This window comes from Ammospiza nelsoni, chromosome 17, assembly GCF_027579445.1.
Source record: "Ammospiza nelsoni isolate bAmmNel1 chromosome 17, bAmmNel1.pri, whole genome shotgun sequence".
NCBI lineage: Eukaryota > Metazoa > Chordata > Aves > Passeriformes > Passerellidae > Ammospiza > Ammospiza nelsoni.
The window spans coordinates 13,424,273-13,437,417 of record NC_080649.1 but is presented as its reverse complement, the minus strand read 5'-3'; the positions used below and the strand labels follow the sequence as shown (position 1 = coordinate 13,437,417).

Genomic DNA, 13,145 nt, shown 5'->3' with positions numbered 1-13,145 from the left:
TAATCTGTTTAATCCCAGGGTAATGATGGAGAGCTCTTTAGGGGATCCAGGTTTGAGCAGCTGTGCTGGTTGCTTGCTCTTGGTGCCCCACTCAATGGGATGGTTACACACAGAGAGGGAAAAGTGCTTAACTCAGGGCCCCAGAAGGGAAAAAAAAAGCATCTCTAGTCCCTGCTTAACATAAACCTCACCTATATACTCAGATCCTGTTCTGAACTAATTCAAAGAAAAATTCTTAATAAAAGCCTTGCTTTGAAATCCTGTGGCGTATAAAAAGTTATGATCCATTCTTGGGGGACAAAAATGAATTCATGTTTGAATCTCCCCCCCTTCTTTTCAATGTGCTGTTGCTATGTTGTGCTCTGGAGAGGAGTGGTAGAATATTTTGGAGAAATCAAAGCTTTTGTTTATTGTATATTCTTTCTGCCTGCTGAATTCCTTAGTACAGAAGAGGTTTGCTTCCCCCTGGAATTCACAATGCTCAGACTAATCTCTTAAAAGGAGAAGGGTTACTGCCCTACTGCAAAACCTGATCTGCTTCTAACAAACTCTTGGGCTCTAAGAAGTCAGTGTTTTTAGGTCATCTTAACATACCCCAAAGATGGGAAAATGTGTGTTGAAATATTTAAAGTGTCATTTTCTAAGATGAGGTGACTAATTGAAGTAATGGGAATAACACATCTGCTGTTCCTCGATTTCCCTATTGTCCCGAGGCCTAAGAAATGTCAAAATTATGTAGAGCACTGGGGGTTAAAAAAGCCCAGACAGCAAAACTATAAATCCAGGCTGTCAGAGGAGGAGAGTGGGGCTGGAGTGCAGGTGACTCTTGGGAGAGCCTGTGGTGATAGGAGGTGCACCTGTGTCAGGATTCTGTCCCTGAGCATCTCCTCTGGCTGCAATTCAGTACTCTCCCAGACACAGAAGACCCTGCTAGTAAAAAGATCCTGAGGACTTTCCAAAATCAGCCTTTTAATCTCTTCCTCCCCAAAGAGCCACATACAAGGCAGGGCAGACAGGGCTGTTGGTGTCAAGAGCTCCCCTGGGAAACTGCTGAATTCCCACCTTTAGCACCACGTTTTTCTGTTAAAGGATCTGTAATTCCTTGTGGAAGTTCCCAGAATGATCAGTTTATCAGCTCCCAGGTATCCTTTGCCAAGGCTGGGGGAGGGAAGGGTAACTCATTTCTTAGCAGGAAGCCGACATTTTCCAGTTTGCCCTCCTTCTCCCTTCACCCCCCAAAACATATGCTCCTTTTGGATCCACTGCTGTTCCCATCTTCCTGGCTCCATGATGAGCCTCTTAACGAGCTGCTGAGCAGGGCAGAAAGAGGAGGAGAAGCAGCTCACTGCTGTCATGGTGACTTTTTTCCTATTTTGAATGTGATCTCCAGGGACTGTCAGTCCAGGTCCTGTTCCAGCACTTTGCCCTTTGCTCCCAGCCTTCCCAAGCTGTGCAGCCCCGTGGCTGAGGAGCATGGGCTCAGTAGCCCCAGGGGTCTCTGTCTAGTCTGTGCTTGCCCTTAGCTTGGAGCTGGGAGCAGAGCAGCCAGGGATTTGGAAGTTTGTACACAGCTGCTCCTTCCATAAACCAAACATAAGCAGAGTGCTGTGGTCAGAGTGACCTGTTTGTACAAGCACCAGGGGCTTTTCCAGTTTGGGCCTGTGTAGTCCTTCATCTCCAGTATTTGTAAATAAAAGGAATTCCCCCTGTGTCCTTGAGTGCATTTGTCTTAATTTCTGTAGTGCACCATGACTCAGAGGGAAGCAGGACTAAGCTACATCAATTGCTTCTCTGGGCATGGAGGGCTCACTTGTGGCCAAGAGATAAGGTGAGCACAGCACACACCCATGCCTGCCCTCCTCTCTGAGTGATACTGGGTTATCTGGGCTACCTGCCTGCTCTAGGGGGATGGTCTGGCAGGGGCACACATCCCTGGGTGTAAATACACTAAATGCAATAAACATTTTCATTCTTAAAAACCAGCTCTCGTCAGAAAGTGGTTTGAAATTCATTTGGTCAAGTAGGAGCTTCTATAAAACAGATGAGGAGAGAACTTGTCAGTAACAAGGCTTACACTGCTCCTGTTTTAGAGCAACAAGTTTACTCTAGCAGCTGAGTTCTCTTCCCTGTGGGTTTGGGCTTCACTGTCCCAGGGGACACCTTGAGGAAAACAAGTGTTGGTAGAGACCACACCAGTGCTGTGAGGCCATCAGAGAGAGCAGTTGTGGAATTCCTCCCTTGTCACACAGGATTTTAGCTGGTTTTGACCCCTGGTGGGTTCTTGCCCTCCTGTCTCAGAGCTGCTGCCTTGCCCTCACCAGTCCAGAGCAATTCAGTGTAACCCCATGGCTGGGCATTGGGAAGGGCCTGGCCTGTCATGAGTGTGATTTATCAAACGAGAAAGCCCAGGTGAGGCCAGGCAGCTCTTGGAAGGTGCCAGTGGTCTGCTGAGCACAGGTTGAGATCTGTTACATGAGGAGCTTGGAATGATGAACTTTGGGAAAGGAAGGACAAGCGTTGGCTGTGTTTCTTTTAATTGAATCAGCTTTCTTGCCATCCCCTCTGCCATACTGGGTGGCTTAAAGATCTCTGTTGTGCTTGAGTGACAGGCTGTGTCAACATGTAATTGCTTAGTAAGTTCATTAACCTGCAGCTAAATCCAGGCAATGGCTAACTCCAGCTCTTTTTATATTTAAGCAAGCTGCATCTAATCTTTTCAATGTATTTTGCTGAGCATGTAATTAAATGAGCATGACCCTGCAGTCTTTGTTGTGAACGCTTCCTGTTTTATAATTGTGATGATCTGAGGGATGTAATTTAGGGGTCCTTAATTTTACATAATTGGTCGTACTCCGGGTACAGCAATCTATTCACAATTTACAACGCCTTAAAAACTTTGGAGTTAAATATATCTGTACTTGGAGGAATATTTTGGGGGTGTGCTCTTTGAAAACTGTAATAACTTCTGTTTCTGCTCTTCAAGGTTTTCAGATGTCATCCTGGCAACAATTCTGGCTACCAAGTCAGATATGTGTGGCAAAAAGTTTGAATTGAAGATTGATAATGTTCGCTTTGTTGGCCATCCCACCTTGCTCCAGCATGCCCTTGGGCAGGTAGGTATGAGATCCCCTCTGGGGACCTGCCTTCCTCACAAACTGCCTGGCTTTAGTGAGGAAACCTGCAATTCAGGATGCCCATGTTGGCTTTTGATCCTGGTTTTACTCCCTGATGCTCCAAGCTGTCTTTTACTTATTCTGGGTCAGTGGAGTGAGTGGCAAACTGAGGGAGCTGTCAGCGATCACAGAAACTCTTTTGGTTACTGTAGGGAAGCAGTGTGAGTAAAGAGAAGTAAAACTGGGCACTCCAACTCCAAAAGCTGTTTCCCACTATTTTAGTTACTGCAAGTTAGCTTTTAGCACCTCTAATTAGTGTGGCAGTTAAAAAAACACCACCAAAACCCTTCACAAATGCTAAAAGCTGCGTCAGCCTTGTTTGGCTTTTAACTTTTCCTGAGGCTGAAGATGATCCACAAGACTTAGATGGAATATGTAGGATGTTGAAAGAGATCTAGAATTTTCTTGTGGACCAAGTCAGGCTGCTGTTTGCATGGAGACCTTCCTCCATGGCCTGTTTTAGGTCCTTAGCATGAGAGCAGTTTGCTATCTGGACTGTAAAAGGCCCTGCTTAAATCCAGGAAAGAATTCACCTGCTTCTGTGTTCCTGATATTCCCTGTCCTGTTCCTTCTTCCTGCTCAACTGTAGGAATGAACTAGGTTTTGGTAATTTCTGAATCCAGTGCTGATCCCTGTCACTGAACTTCTTTGGTCTCATTTTTTATCAAATTTGCTAAGTCATTCCTTTTTTTTTAGGGGAAAAAGTCTGCTTGCCAATTCTGTCCTGCTTTCTAGCTATAATTAGAGGTGGAAACTGCTTGTTGGTAACTGCTGCATGATATTTAGAGGACCAGACTGCTTTAATCCCAGTGAGGAGCTGCCCTAAAGCATCAAAAGATGCTACTTTGGGAACTGAGTTGTGAGTCTGCAGGAAATGTCATGGAGAAGCACCAAGACTCAGTCCTGAAAAGTTAAACTGTCTTGGAAGACAGGATTCAAGCGTGCCCAAGCTGTGCAAATCCATCAGCAGCCCCAGACAAGGCAAAGTGGGGAACCAGGCCCAGGGTCTTTATTGGAACCCCAGCCAGGAGCAGAAGGGGACAGGACAGGGGTGGGATGTACTAAACCAGGAGACAGGCACAGATCCAAGGTCCATCCTGGACACAGGCACAGCTCCAGGCCCTGGACTGAGCTTAAATGGGGCTCCCAGTTATGGATTCTTGGGAGATATTGTGTGGGAACAGGTCCTGGCCTGGGCCATTTTGGTGCCCTCAAGGCTCTGACAGCAGTGGCCTGTTCTCCCTCAGATCATTTTTCTTTCTTTTTTTAATCTCATCTGAAAGGTTCAGCCTCCTAAATGTGCTCTAAACAGGGTTAAAAATTTGTATTTGCATTTTTTCACCACTTACTATTGTGCATTCTTTCCAATCAGTTTAATTCTAATTGCATGAAATGTCACTTCATTTCAGTTTGTCTAAATAAAATTGCATCTGGGCAAGTAAATAAAGTTAAAAGGAGCTGTAAGCACTTTTTTGTTACTTCTGAAGGAACTTTTTGGGTGTGTCTTATCACCCTGGGAGGCGCCCCAGAACTTTCTAGAGTCCAGAATCTTCTCGATGTGGCAGCCATCTCTGCTGGTTTGTGTCAGTGTAAATCTGGGACCCTCCTGCAGTTAGGAGGAAGCCAGATGGAGCTGCTTTTCCATGGAGCTCAGGCAGTGTCTGGAGTAACCCAGCAGCCTCTGCTTTGAGTTTCCTCAGAGTCCATACTGCAGTAAATTAATCCACAGGACAGCTCAGCAAATTTTTACTCCAATGAGATTCAGGAGTTACAAGAGCACAGGCATTTAATCCTGTGTGCCAGATTGCTTTTTATGTAGCAATGTTCTGAATTCTTCAAATTCCTTCAGCATTTTCTTTCCCAGCTCAGTCTTCTTTTTTTCTGGACATGAGTTGATATAAAATCTAGCCTGCATCCAACTGATGTTAGTGGTGGTACTTTCTCTGATTTTAAGGAAGGAGCAGGATCAGTCCTTACACTTGGAAATTCACAGGATGTCCTGGAACCTGTAACTCCAGAACAGATAAACTGCCTTTACCACTCTCCCATGACTCCTTTCTGACAGAATGTAATTTTCACTTTAGGACAAAAAAAAAACCCCAAAATATGTATCGCCTCTTAGTTTTCTAAATGTAGAGACTCCTGAGTGAAAGACAGATTTTGGAGTTCAGTCCTGAGCAGTTCACTGTGGGTGCTTGGAACCTGTGGGGAAGGGCAGATGCTGCTGTGCTTGCCCTGGCTCAGGTGCTGCACTTGCTTTGGGTAGACACCAACTTTTGTTTGGCCTGGCAGGTTCCAGCTGTTTGCTCTGGGATGGGGTGGCTCTTGAGCCGGGAGCTGCAGGGGAGGTGCCAATGTCCCCTGCATTTTGTGCTCCATCTTGTGGTGACACGTGCTCCCTTTGGAGCTGGTCTGGCTGTGCAAATTCCACTTGCTTGTCTCAGCTCCAGCTGTTTCTTCTCACTGGAAAGTTTGAATCTGCCTTAGGAATGGAGCTCTCTGCTACACAGAGAATAGAGGGGCTGAAAAATGTGTTTGAAATCCTGCAGGAAGGGAAAAATCAAACCTTTTATTTTAGTACTGCTGTTCTAGAGCATATTTTGTGTGATAAAAGCAGCAGCTTGTAACAGGATGAAATTTGAATGGGGATTTTAGGAAAGGAAGGAATAGGTGTGGCCTGAGATCTGTGGAATTCTGTTGACAGTACATCTGACAGTTGTGCTAAAGCATTTAAACCTAAGGTCTCTAATGATGCTAAATGTAACAACAGAGACACTAAGCAAGAGTGCTGCCTTAACTGACACTCATTGCCATGCTTGTGACTAAAAGGCTTTGGTTTGAGTCTTCACAGCTGCTCATCAAAGGCAGTGTTGTAGAGTAACTGTGTGACCCTCCAATTAAAAACAAAAGCATAGTTCTATATTTTGCCAGTCATATTTCATGTTATATATTGATTTGCCTCTCTTTTCTGAGCTTGTTATTTAACTATGTTTTTAAATTTTTTTAAAATTACTTTCCCTTTGTTACTCTCTCCAGCTGACACTAGCCAATGGGATTTTCTAAAAAATATTTTTCAGGTATCCAAAACTGACCCCTCACCAAAGAGAGAGATGCCCACCATGATTCTGTTCAACGTGGTGTTTGCACTAAGGGTAAGGACTGTCTCCATTCCATCTGACAGTGGGATGTACTTTCATGCATGAGACAATGCAGTAGGCTCACACTCCAGGTTTGTTTTGTGATTAATGGCCAGTGTTTGAAAGCTGCCTCCTCTCAGCAGTGAGGTCACTGTAAAGGGAGAGTGCCAGGGAGCAGCAGCTGAGCAGCTAAATGAGAAGAAGGTACAAGTGAAGAATAATGAGGTTTCAATGCTCAGCAAAAACCTAGAACAAATACATAGTTTCTGCCTGGAATTTTTTTTCAGGCATCCTCTGTTAACTAGGTGCTGTTGTTAAGGGATCCTGGCTTGGCTAATTAGGTGTATAAAGCCCTAGAAATTTCATTATGTTCAAGCATGACTTGATTTCTGAGCTCTGGCTTTCTTTTCCCAGTCCACAGGTTGTTTAAAAATAAATAGTCATCTTTGTGGAAATGGTTGATTTGTGCTCAACTGGATGTAATGTCATAATTTTTAAACCTCCAGCTCCCTGCTTGTGAAAGGAATTTTTTTTTTTCTTTTAGCACTAGTACTTTTCTTACTACTGGCTTTGCAGTGGTGACATAGACCTGGCCCCAGCCTGCATGGCTTGTCATTGGATGAGGAGCAAGGTTTCACACAGGACAAGTGCCTGAATCAAGCCAGAAATTGTTTACAGAGCTCTGCTGGGAATCCAATGTTCCTCTGCTTTAGGACACTGCTGGGTCAGGGAGTGCTGAATTTGCAATGGAGGAGTTGATTTTAGATTTCCCATGTTAAGAGATCTTGTTTTGGTGATTTGTTAAAGCCCTGTGCTTTGCTTGCAGGGAAGTGTGTGTAGATGCACCTGCAAAAACACACATTGATGATGCACCCTGAGCCATGTGGCAGCAGAAGCATTGAAACCAATGCTCCTTCATTCACTTCATTCACACTGAAGACTAGCCCACATTTTTCTGGAATCTAATTTCTAGTGCTTCTAGGAAAACTTGCTTTCTTTGCCCTTCAGCCATGAGATGATACTGATGTAATTGTGTGTGTGATGCAGCACAAAATCCATTTGCCAAATGAGGCACTCTTAGTTCACAGGGGCAGTCAGGTTTCTGGAAATTGTTGGGCAAGAAGCAAGTGGAAATTTTTTCCTGGGATGGAGCAGTGCAGTGCAGGAGCTGGGTGGAGGCCCTCAGAGATAAAGATGAGTGTCCATCTGCAGTGGGCAGACAGAGCAGGCAAAGGCCCAAGTGTGATAATCAGCACTGATCCTGCTGTGTTTGAGCTTCAGGGCTACCAGCGTGGCGTGACTCAGCAAGAACAGCAGAGTCAAAAAACTGATGAGTCACAGTTTGCTGCTTTCTGTGCCAAGTGGTCACTTGCCAGAACTTTAAATTCCTTTAAATGTCTTAACAAACATGAAGCAGCTGCTGACTCATGCTGGAGCTAGTGAATTCCCCCTCACCCCCCTTGGCAGCTGTACTGATGTGATAGATTTTTCCAGCACTTTCTTTCTGGGACTTTCATAAATGCAGTGTTAGCAATAAGCTATATTTGTGAATTTTTTGGGAGCACAGATCCAAATTAATACAGATTTGGGATGAAAATATTGGTCATGAGCTGGTAATTGTTACCTGGTTAGTTCCTTGTCAGTATAGAGGACAAACACCAGTGTGGCAACATGAAGTTAGTGGGACATGTTAAAGGTGCTGTGCTGCCAGTGAGTTTCACCTGAACATTGGGATATTCTGCCTTTTCAAAAAGCTTGACACTGTCTTGTCTCACTGGGTGAAGTTGAGATCTTTGCTCTCTGCTGGTAGAAGGTTAACAACTGGAAAAGCAACCCAGACAGAGCTATCCCTGTCCATGTGCGGTGTTCCTTTCACGCACTTAACGAGCTTAAAAATCCAATTTACTTTTGGACCCCTCCGAGCTTCTGCTTGGTCGCAGGTAGAGAAAATTCTGTTCATTTCCAGTTGAGAGGCTGATTTTTGGTGTCAGTGGGAACCATTTGCCTGTTCCCCATGATGGCTGTGGTTGCCTGGCTCAGAGGCTGCTGGTGCTCCCCTCAGGCCAACGCGGACCCGTCGGTGATCAGCTGCCTGCACAACCTGTCGCGCAGGATCGCCATCGTCCTGCAGCACGAGGAGCGCCGCTGCCAGTACCTGACCCGCGAGGCCAAGCTCATCCTGGCCATCCAGGACGAGGTGTCTGCCATGGCAGAGAGTGAGTGCCTTCAGCAGCTGGGGCTCTCAACTGGGACACTCTTCCAGAGAGGTGCTGGTTGTGCCTTCTTGCTTCTCTCGTGCCTGGGATTGCTGTGAACAAGTTTTGGTGCTCTGTAGCACTGTGAACAAGTTTTGGTGCTCTGTAGCATTCTGACAGCTTTTCCCTTCATTTTGCCTCAGCCAAGTTCACTATCCCTATGCAGAGATAGTGAACTTGGCTGAGGCTGATTTTTAGAGGTTTGTGGTGGTGTTCACAGGGGTCCCAGGATGAGGGAAGAGACAAGAATGACTCTGTGTTTTGACTCTATGTTTCAGAAGGCTTGAATTATTATTTTATGTTATATATTATATTAAAACTATACTAAAAGAATAGAAGAAAGGATTTCATCAGAAGGCTAGCTAAGAATACAAAAAGAAGGAATGATAACAAAGGCTTGTGACTGACCAAGACAGTCTGAACAGCTGGACTGTGATTGGCCATTAATTGGAAACAACCACATGAGACCAATCACAGATGCACCTGTTGCATTCCACAGCAGCAGATAATCATTGTTTACATTTTGTTCCTGAGGCCTCTCAGCTTCTCAGGAGAAAAAATCCTAAGGAAAGGATTTTTCAGAAAACATGTCTGTGACAGAGGTGAAGTAGTTTCTTTGCTTTCTTTGCTAATTAAGTTCAGCACAATCCCTGGAGACTGCACTGAGCCATCATGTTTGTCTCTCCCTGTCAGGCTGACATGAAAGAGCTCCTGTGTGGCCTCCTTCACCCAACCTAGAGCAAGTTTTGCATGCTTTTATGCTGTCTGCTGAGTCACCAGACTGGTTATGTGGAAGCTTCACTCTTATGTGCTGTTACCTGGCTAGCAAACAGTTACAAAGCATTTTTATAAACTGTACTTGGAAAATGCTCTGTAACTGTAATGCTCATAACAGTGTGGACTATTTAAGGTGAACTCTGACAGTGATGCATTATCTTGCTGCAAGCATTAAAAATTAAAGCTAACATTTAGAAAAACAAAGCATTTAAAGTCATCATTTGTCCAATTTGGTTACATGTGCTTAACTGAGTTGAGGTTTAGCAAAAGTTGGCATTAATTCACTATTATCATCTTAATGTGTAACTTGAGTTATTGTAAAAGATTTGAAAGGTAATTGTAGATAAAATGATAAAAATTCTGTCACTAATGTTGATACCCAGTGGGGGAAGAGGAAACTCTTTGGTTTGAAGTCAGTTATTTACTTTCTTGTTTTGAATCTTTCCATAGCCACAGAAGGGCCCCAGTCACCTTTTCATCACATCTTACCCAAGTGCAAACTGGCCAGAGATCTCAAAGAGACATATGACAGGTAAGTTGGATTTTAGCCCTTCACTCTTGGCTCATGGTATGCTGTTTCTCATTGAAATCTCCTGGCTTTGTTCCTAAGGATATTGTCTACTTCCTTATGCTGTTAATCATTGGGATTTGGGTTTTAAACCAGGCAGAGCGATGTGAAGCCTGGAAGTCAGGAGAAATGTTTGCAGAACTGCTATCCTAATCATTACCTTGGTCTGTCTTTGTTGTCTTGTTCTTAAAAGCTGATGATGCCTGTCACAGCTTTAAGAATTATCATTTTCTTCCTTAGCACAGGGCCACCTATTGACAAGTGAAGTGTAGAACTGCCAAGTGCCATAACAGGGGTGTCACAGCACTGGGGAAATGCTCTAAACCTGCAGCTAAGGGGAAAGTGCTGCAGGAGCACTGATGGCAAGTCAGGTACTGCCCTGGCCCCATTTGTGCATGTCTGGACAGTGAATTTGGATGAGATGCTGAGGCTTCCAGCAGAATGGAAAGTGTAACATGCTGTTTCTTGACTGGGTTAGAAGTTCTGGCAGAGGTTTCAAAGCAGTGTGGGGCTGTTGTTGAACTTCAGCAGGAGCCTGTGCTGTCAGTGCTGCCTTCTAGGGCCCAGAGGCTCCTGCAGCCAGGATTGTGCCTGGGGAGGGGCCTGGACACAGGGACACAGAACCTCTGTGTGTGCGGGGAGATGCTGTGCCCCTTGCTTGGGGTGTTTGTCAGGGATTCAGGGATTCAGGCTGGAGTTCCTCAGGGAACCCTTTGTCCTCCCTGGGTTGTGGCTTCTCATGTACAGAGGGGATCAGAGCCCTGTAGGGTAAAGCACTGGGAGCCTAAATAATATAATAGAGCATCAGAAAACTTCTGCTAAGCTGCTCTTTGTGTTCCAGAGCTGTGAATTTCATCTTGCTTGAAGAAATGTTGTATGTGGTTCCATACACCTTGCACAAAACCTAAGTACTAAAGTTTGAGTACTAAACTTTTAAGGAAGGCAGTTTTTATGCAGCCTGTAATTCTAATATTCCAATTATATTTTTCTGTTCCTCTAGGGCTATGTATTTATGACTGGGCAAAACCCTAATCACGTTTCCAAATATTTTAGGGACACAGTGACATCTTGTGGCATTTAGCTGTGACTGTAGGAACACAGAGCTCATGTGAGCCTTCCCAGAGATAAGGAGGAATAGACAGACCATGGAGAAATGCACTTTGGTGCTGCCCCCAGCTGTAAAACAAGGCAGTTTCTCCCTCATTTTGGCACTGTGAGTGGGGAAGAAGTGGTGCAAGTTGGATTTTGACACTTTTGTATGGCACTGTCAAAAGCAAATGTGAGACCTTATTGGTGTTGGTAAAAACCTGAAGTGCCTGTGTGCTTGATTGGAAAGCTGTACTTGAAAAGGAGCTGACAGTGTTGTTGGGTGATAAGGAAATGTTCTGCAGGGCTTTTCTATTAATACTTCATATGAGAGCATAGGAAATATGCTTGCTATACCTGCAGTCAGATCAGCTAGAGGAGCTGCAGCACCTTACCAGGCAGGCATAGATTTAAAATTACTTTTTAGTAAGGTAGAAAAAGGGTTCTAGAAATACAGTTTTCTTCAGGATGAATTAATTATTCCTGTGTGGCAGCAGCTCTGGAGTGAAGTCTGTGTGGTCTTCTGTGAAGTGAGGGTTAGTCATAAGTGACATGGGGTTACAAAAAAACCCAGATAGACAAGAATGCATAAAATAAATCTTGTCTGTAAGATAGGCACCAATCCTGCTCACAGTTGTAAAACTCCTGCTGTAATGAATATTTTATCCAGTTTGGACACCACATTTCAAGAGGGATTTAGGCCACCTACAGAGTGTGGAGGAGTGTGAATGACCTCAGAGGGAAGATGGAAAGATGGCTCTGTTGCTTTTAAAGGAGAAGGGAGTGCTGGGAAGGGTGAACCTTGGGATGCATGCAGTAACAAAGTGCTGTTCTAAATTTACAGAGGCTTCTGGCGTAGCCTTTGGCTGTGGGAGAGCAGCCAGTGGAGTGGAGAGAGCACTTTGAATTGCAGATGGAGCCCAGCTCTCTGTTTGAGGTTTGCTCCAGCCAGCATTCCCAAGTGCCTGCTGATTTCTGCAATTCCAGCCCAATTTCCAGGGTTGTTCCAGAGGTGCTGTCGAGCCCTTGGCTTCCTGTAGATGGTGCTGAGGTATTTCAGGCAAGACCCAGCATGTTCCCTGGGCAAGCTGGTTTGTGCAAAACCACAGGTAGAGGAACATTGCTGTTGTTCAGAGTGATCCTTGGTTTTGAATGAGATGCCTGTGTTCCATAAGGCAGGATCAGTACCCAGGACATCTTGACAAGCAATGGAGTGGTGTTACACTGACAGCTCAGAGCCTTTCAGCTTCTACTTCCTGGGACATTTTGTCTCTAATGGAGAGAACTAGAATGTTTCTTTTTGATGAATTCAGAAAATTGAGAGTCTTCATTCATTTTGTCCTCAAACTGAAGCATTGTGTGGAACAGAAAGCAATGGTTTTTAGGCTCAAGAAAGTTTTCAGGACTTCAGTCCTGCTGAAAAACTTACTGGTGTTACAATATGTGTCTCTTTTGAGGAGCTTTCACAAAGTTTTATCTGCAACTGTAGATAATATGTGAGCTTGATAGTTACTAACTGCCTGTCTGGTTCTAGCAAATTTCTCTTAGCTTTGTGTTGGAATAAGTATGGAGAGGTTTTTGGGGAGGTTTGGATTGTCTGTATTTTCTTTTTAGTACAGAAAGAGCCTTTTTAAAATTTTAGAGGTTTTTGGGGAGGTTTGGATTGTTTGTTTCTTCTTTTTAGTACAGAAAGAGCCTTTATAAATTTTTAGCCTGATGGGACTCAACTGTGTGGTAGATCTTGCCCATCTCAGCTCAGGGAATGTTTCTATGAGACTTAATGTTATTTCTGTGGTTGTGCTGTAAAATAGAATCCAACTACAGTTATTTATCAAAGGACAGCCCTTTGTCCTTTATAAGGAAATGTGAAATCATTTCAAAGCTCTGAGTAGTCTCAACCTCTAGGAAAAACAAACTCCAAAGCTACAACCTCACCTCCACCACACTCAAAAACATGGGGCTAATTCCTGATATAAACAGGATAGATGTGATATGAGGTGTGTGTATGTAAAAATTCATAACTCTTTATAAATGTGAAGTGGGATTTCTTTGTTTTGTGAATAGTTATGGAAAAAGCTGCAGTTCTGGGAGATGCTGACAAACTTTCGTGTTCTCATTTTGGGGAGTAGCTCATGGCTCAGGACACAGC

At 44.3% G+C, this 13,145-nt stretch overlaps 1 protein-coding gene across 6 annotated transcripts in view; it reads left to right on the top strand.

Annotated features, from left to right (window-relative positions):
• Positions 1–13,145, top strand: part of NPRL3 (NPR3 like, GATOR1 complex subunit) — a 42,415-nt gene that overhangs the window by 6,871 nt on the left and 22,399 nt on the right. For 3 of the 6 annotated variants that reach the window (XM_059484089.1, XM_059484088.1, XM_059484092.1), the window contains 4 exons: positions 2,984–3,113; positions 6,251–6,325; positions 8,373–8,577; positions 9,793–9,874. In XM_059484089.1, coding sequence (XP_059340072.1) covers positions 2,984–3,113; positions 6,251–6,325; positions 8,373–8,577; positions 9,793–9,874 — 492 coding nt within the window. Of the gene's footprint in view, positions 1–2,983; positions 3,114–6,250; positions 6,326–7,733; positions 8,251–8,372; positions 8,578–9,792; positions 9,875–13,145 lie in introns of those variants that run through there. The other 3 variants (XM_059484091.1, XM_059484090.1, XM_059484093.1) reach the window with 2 other exon arrangements.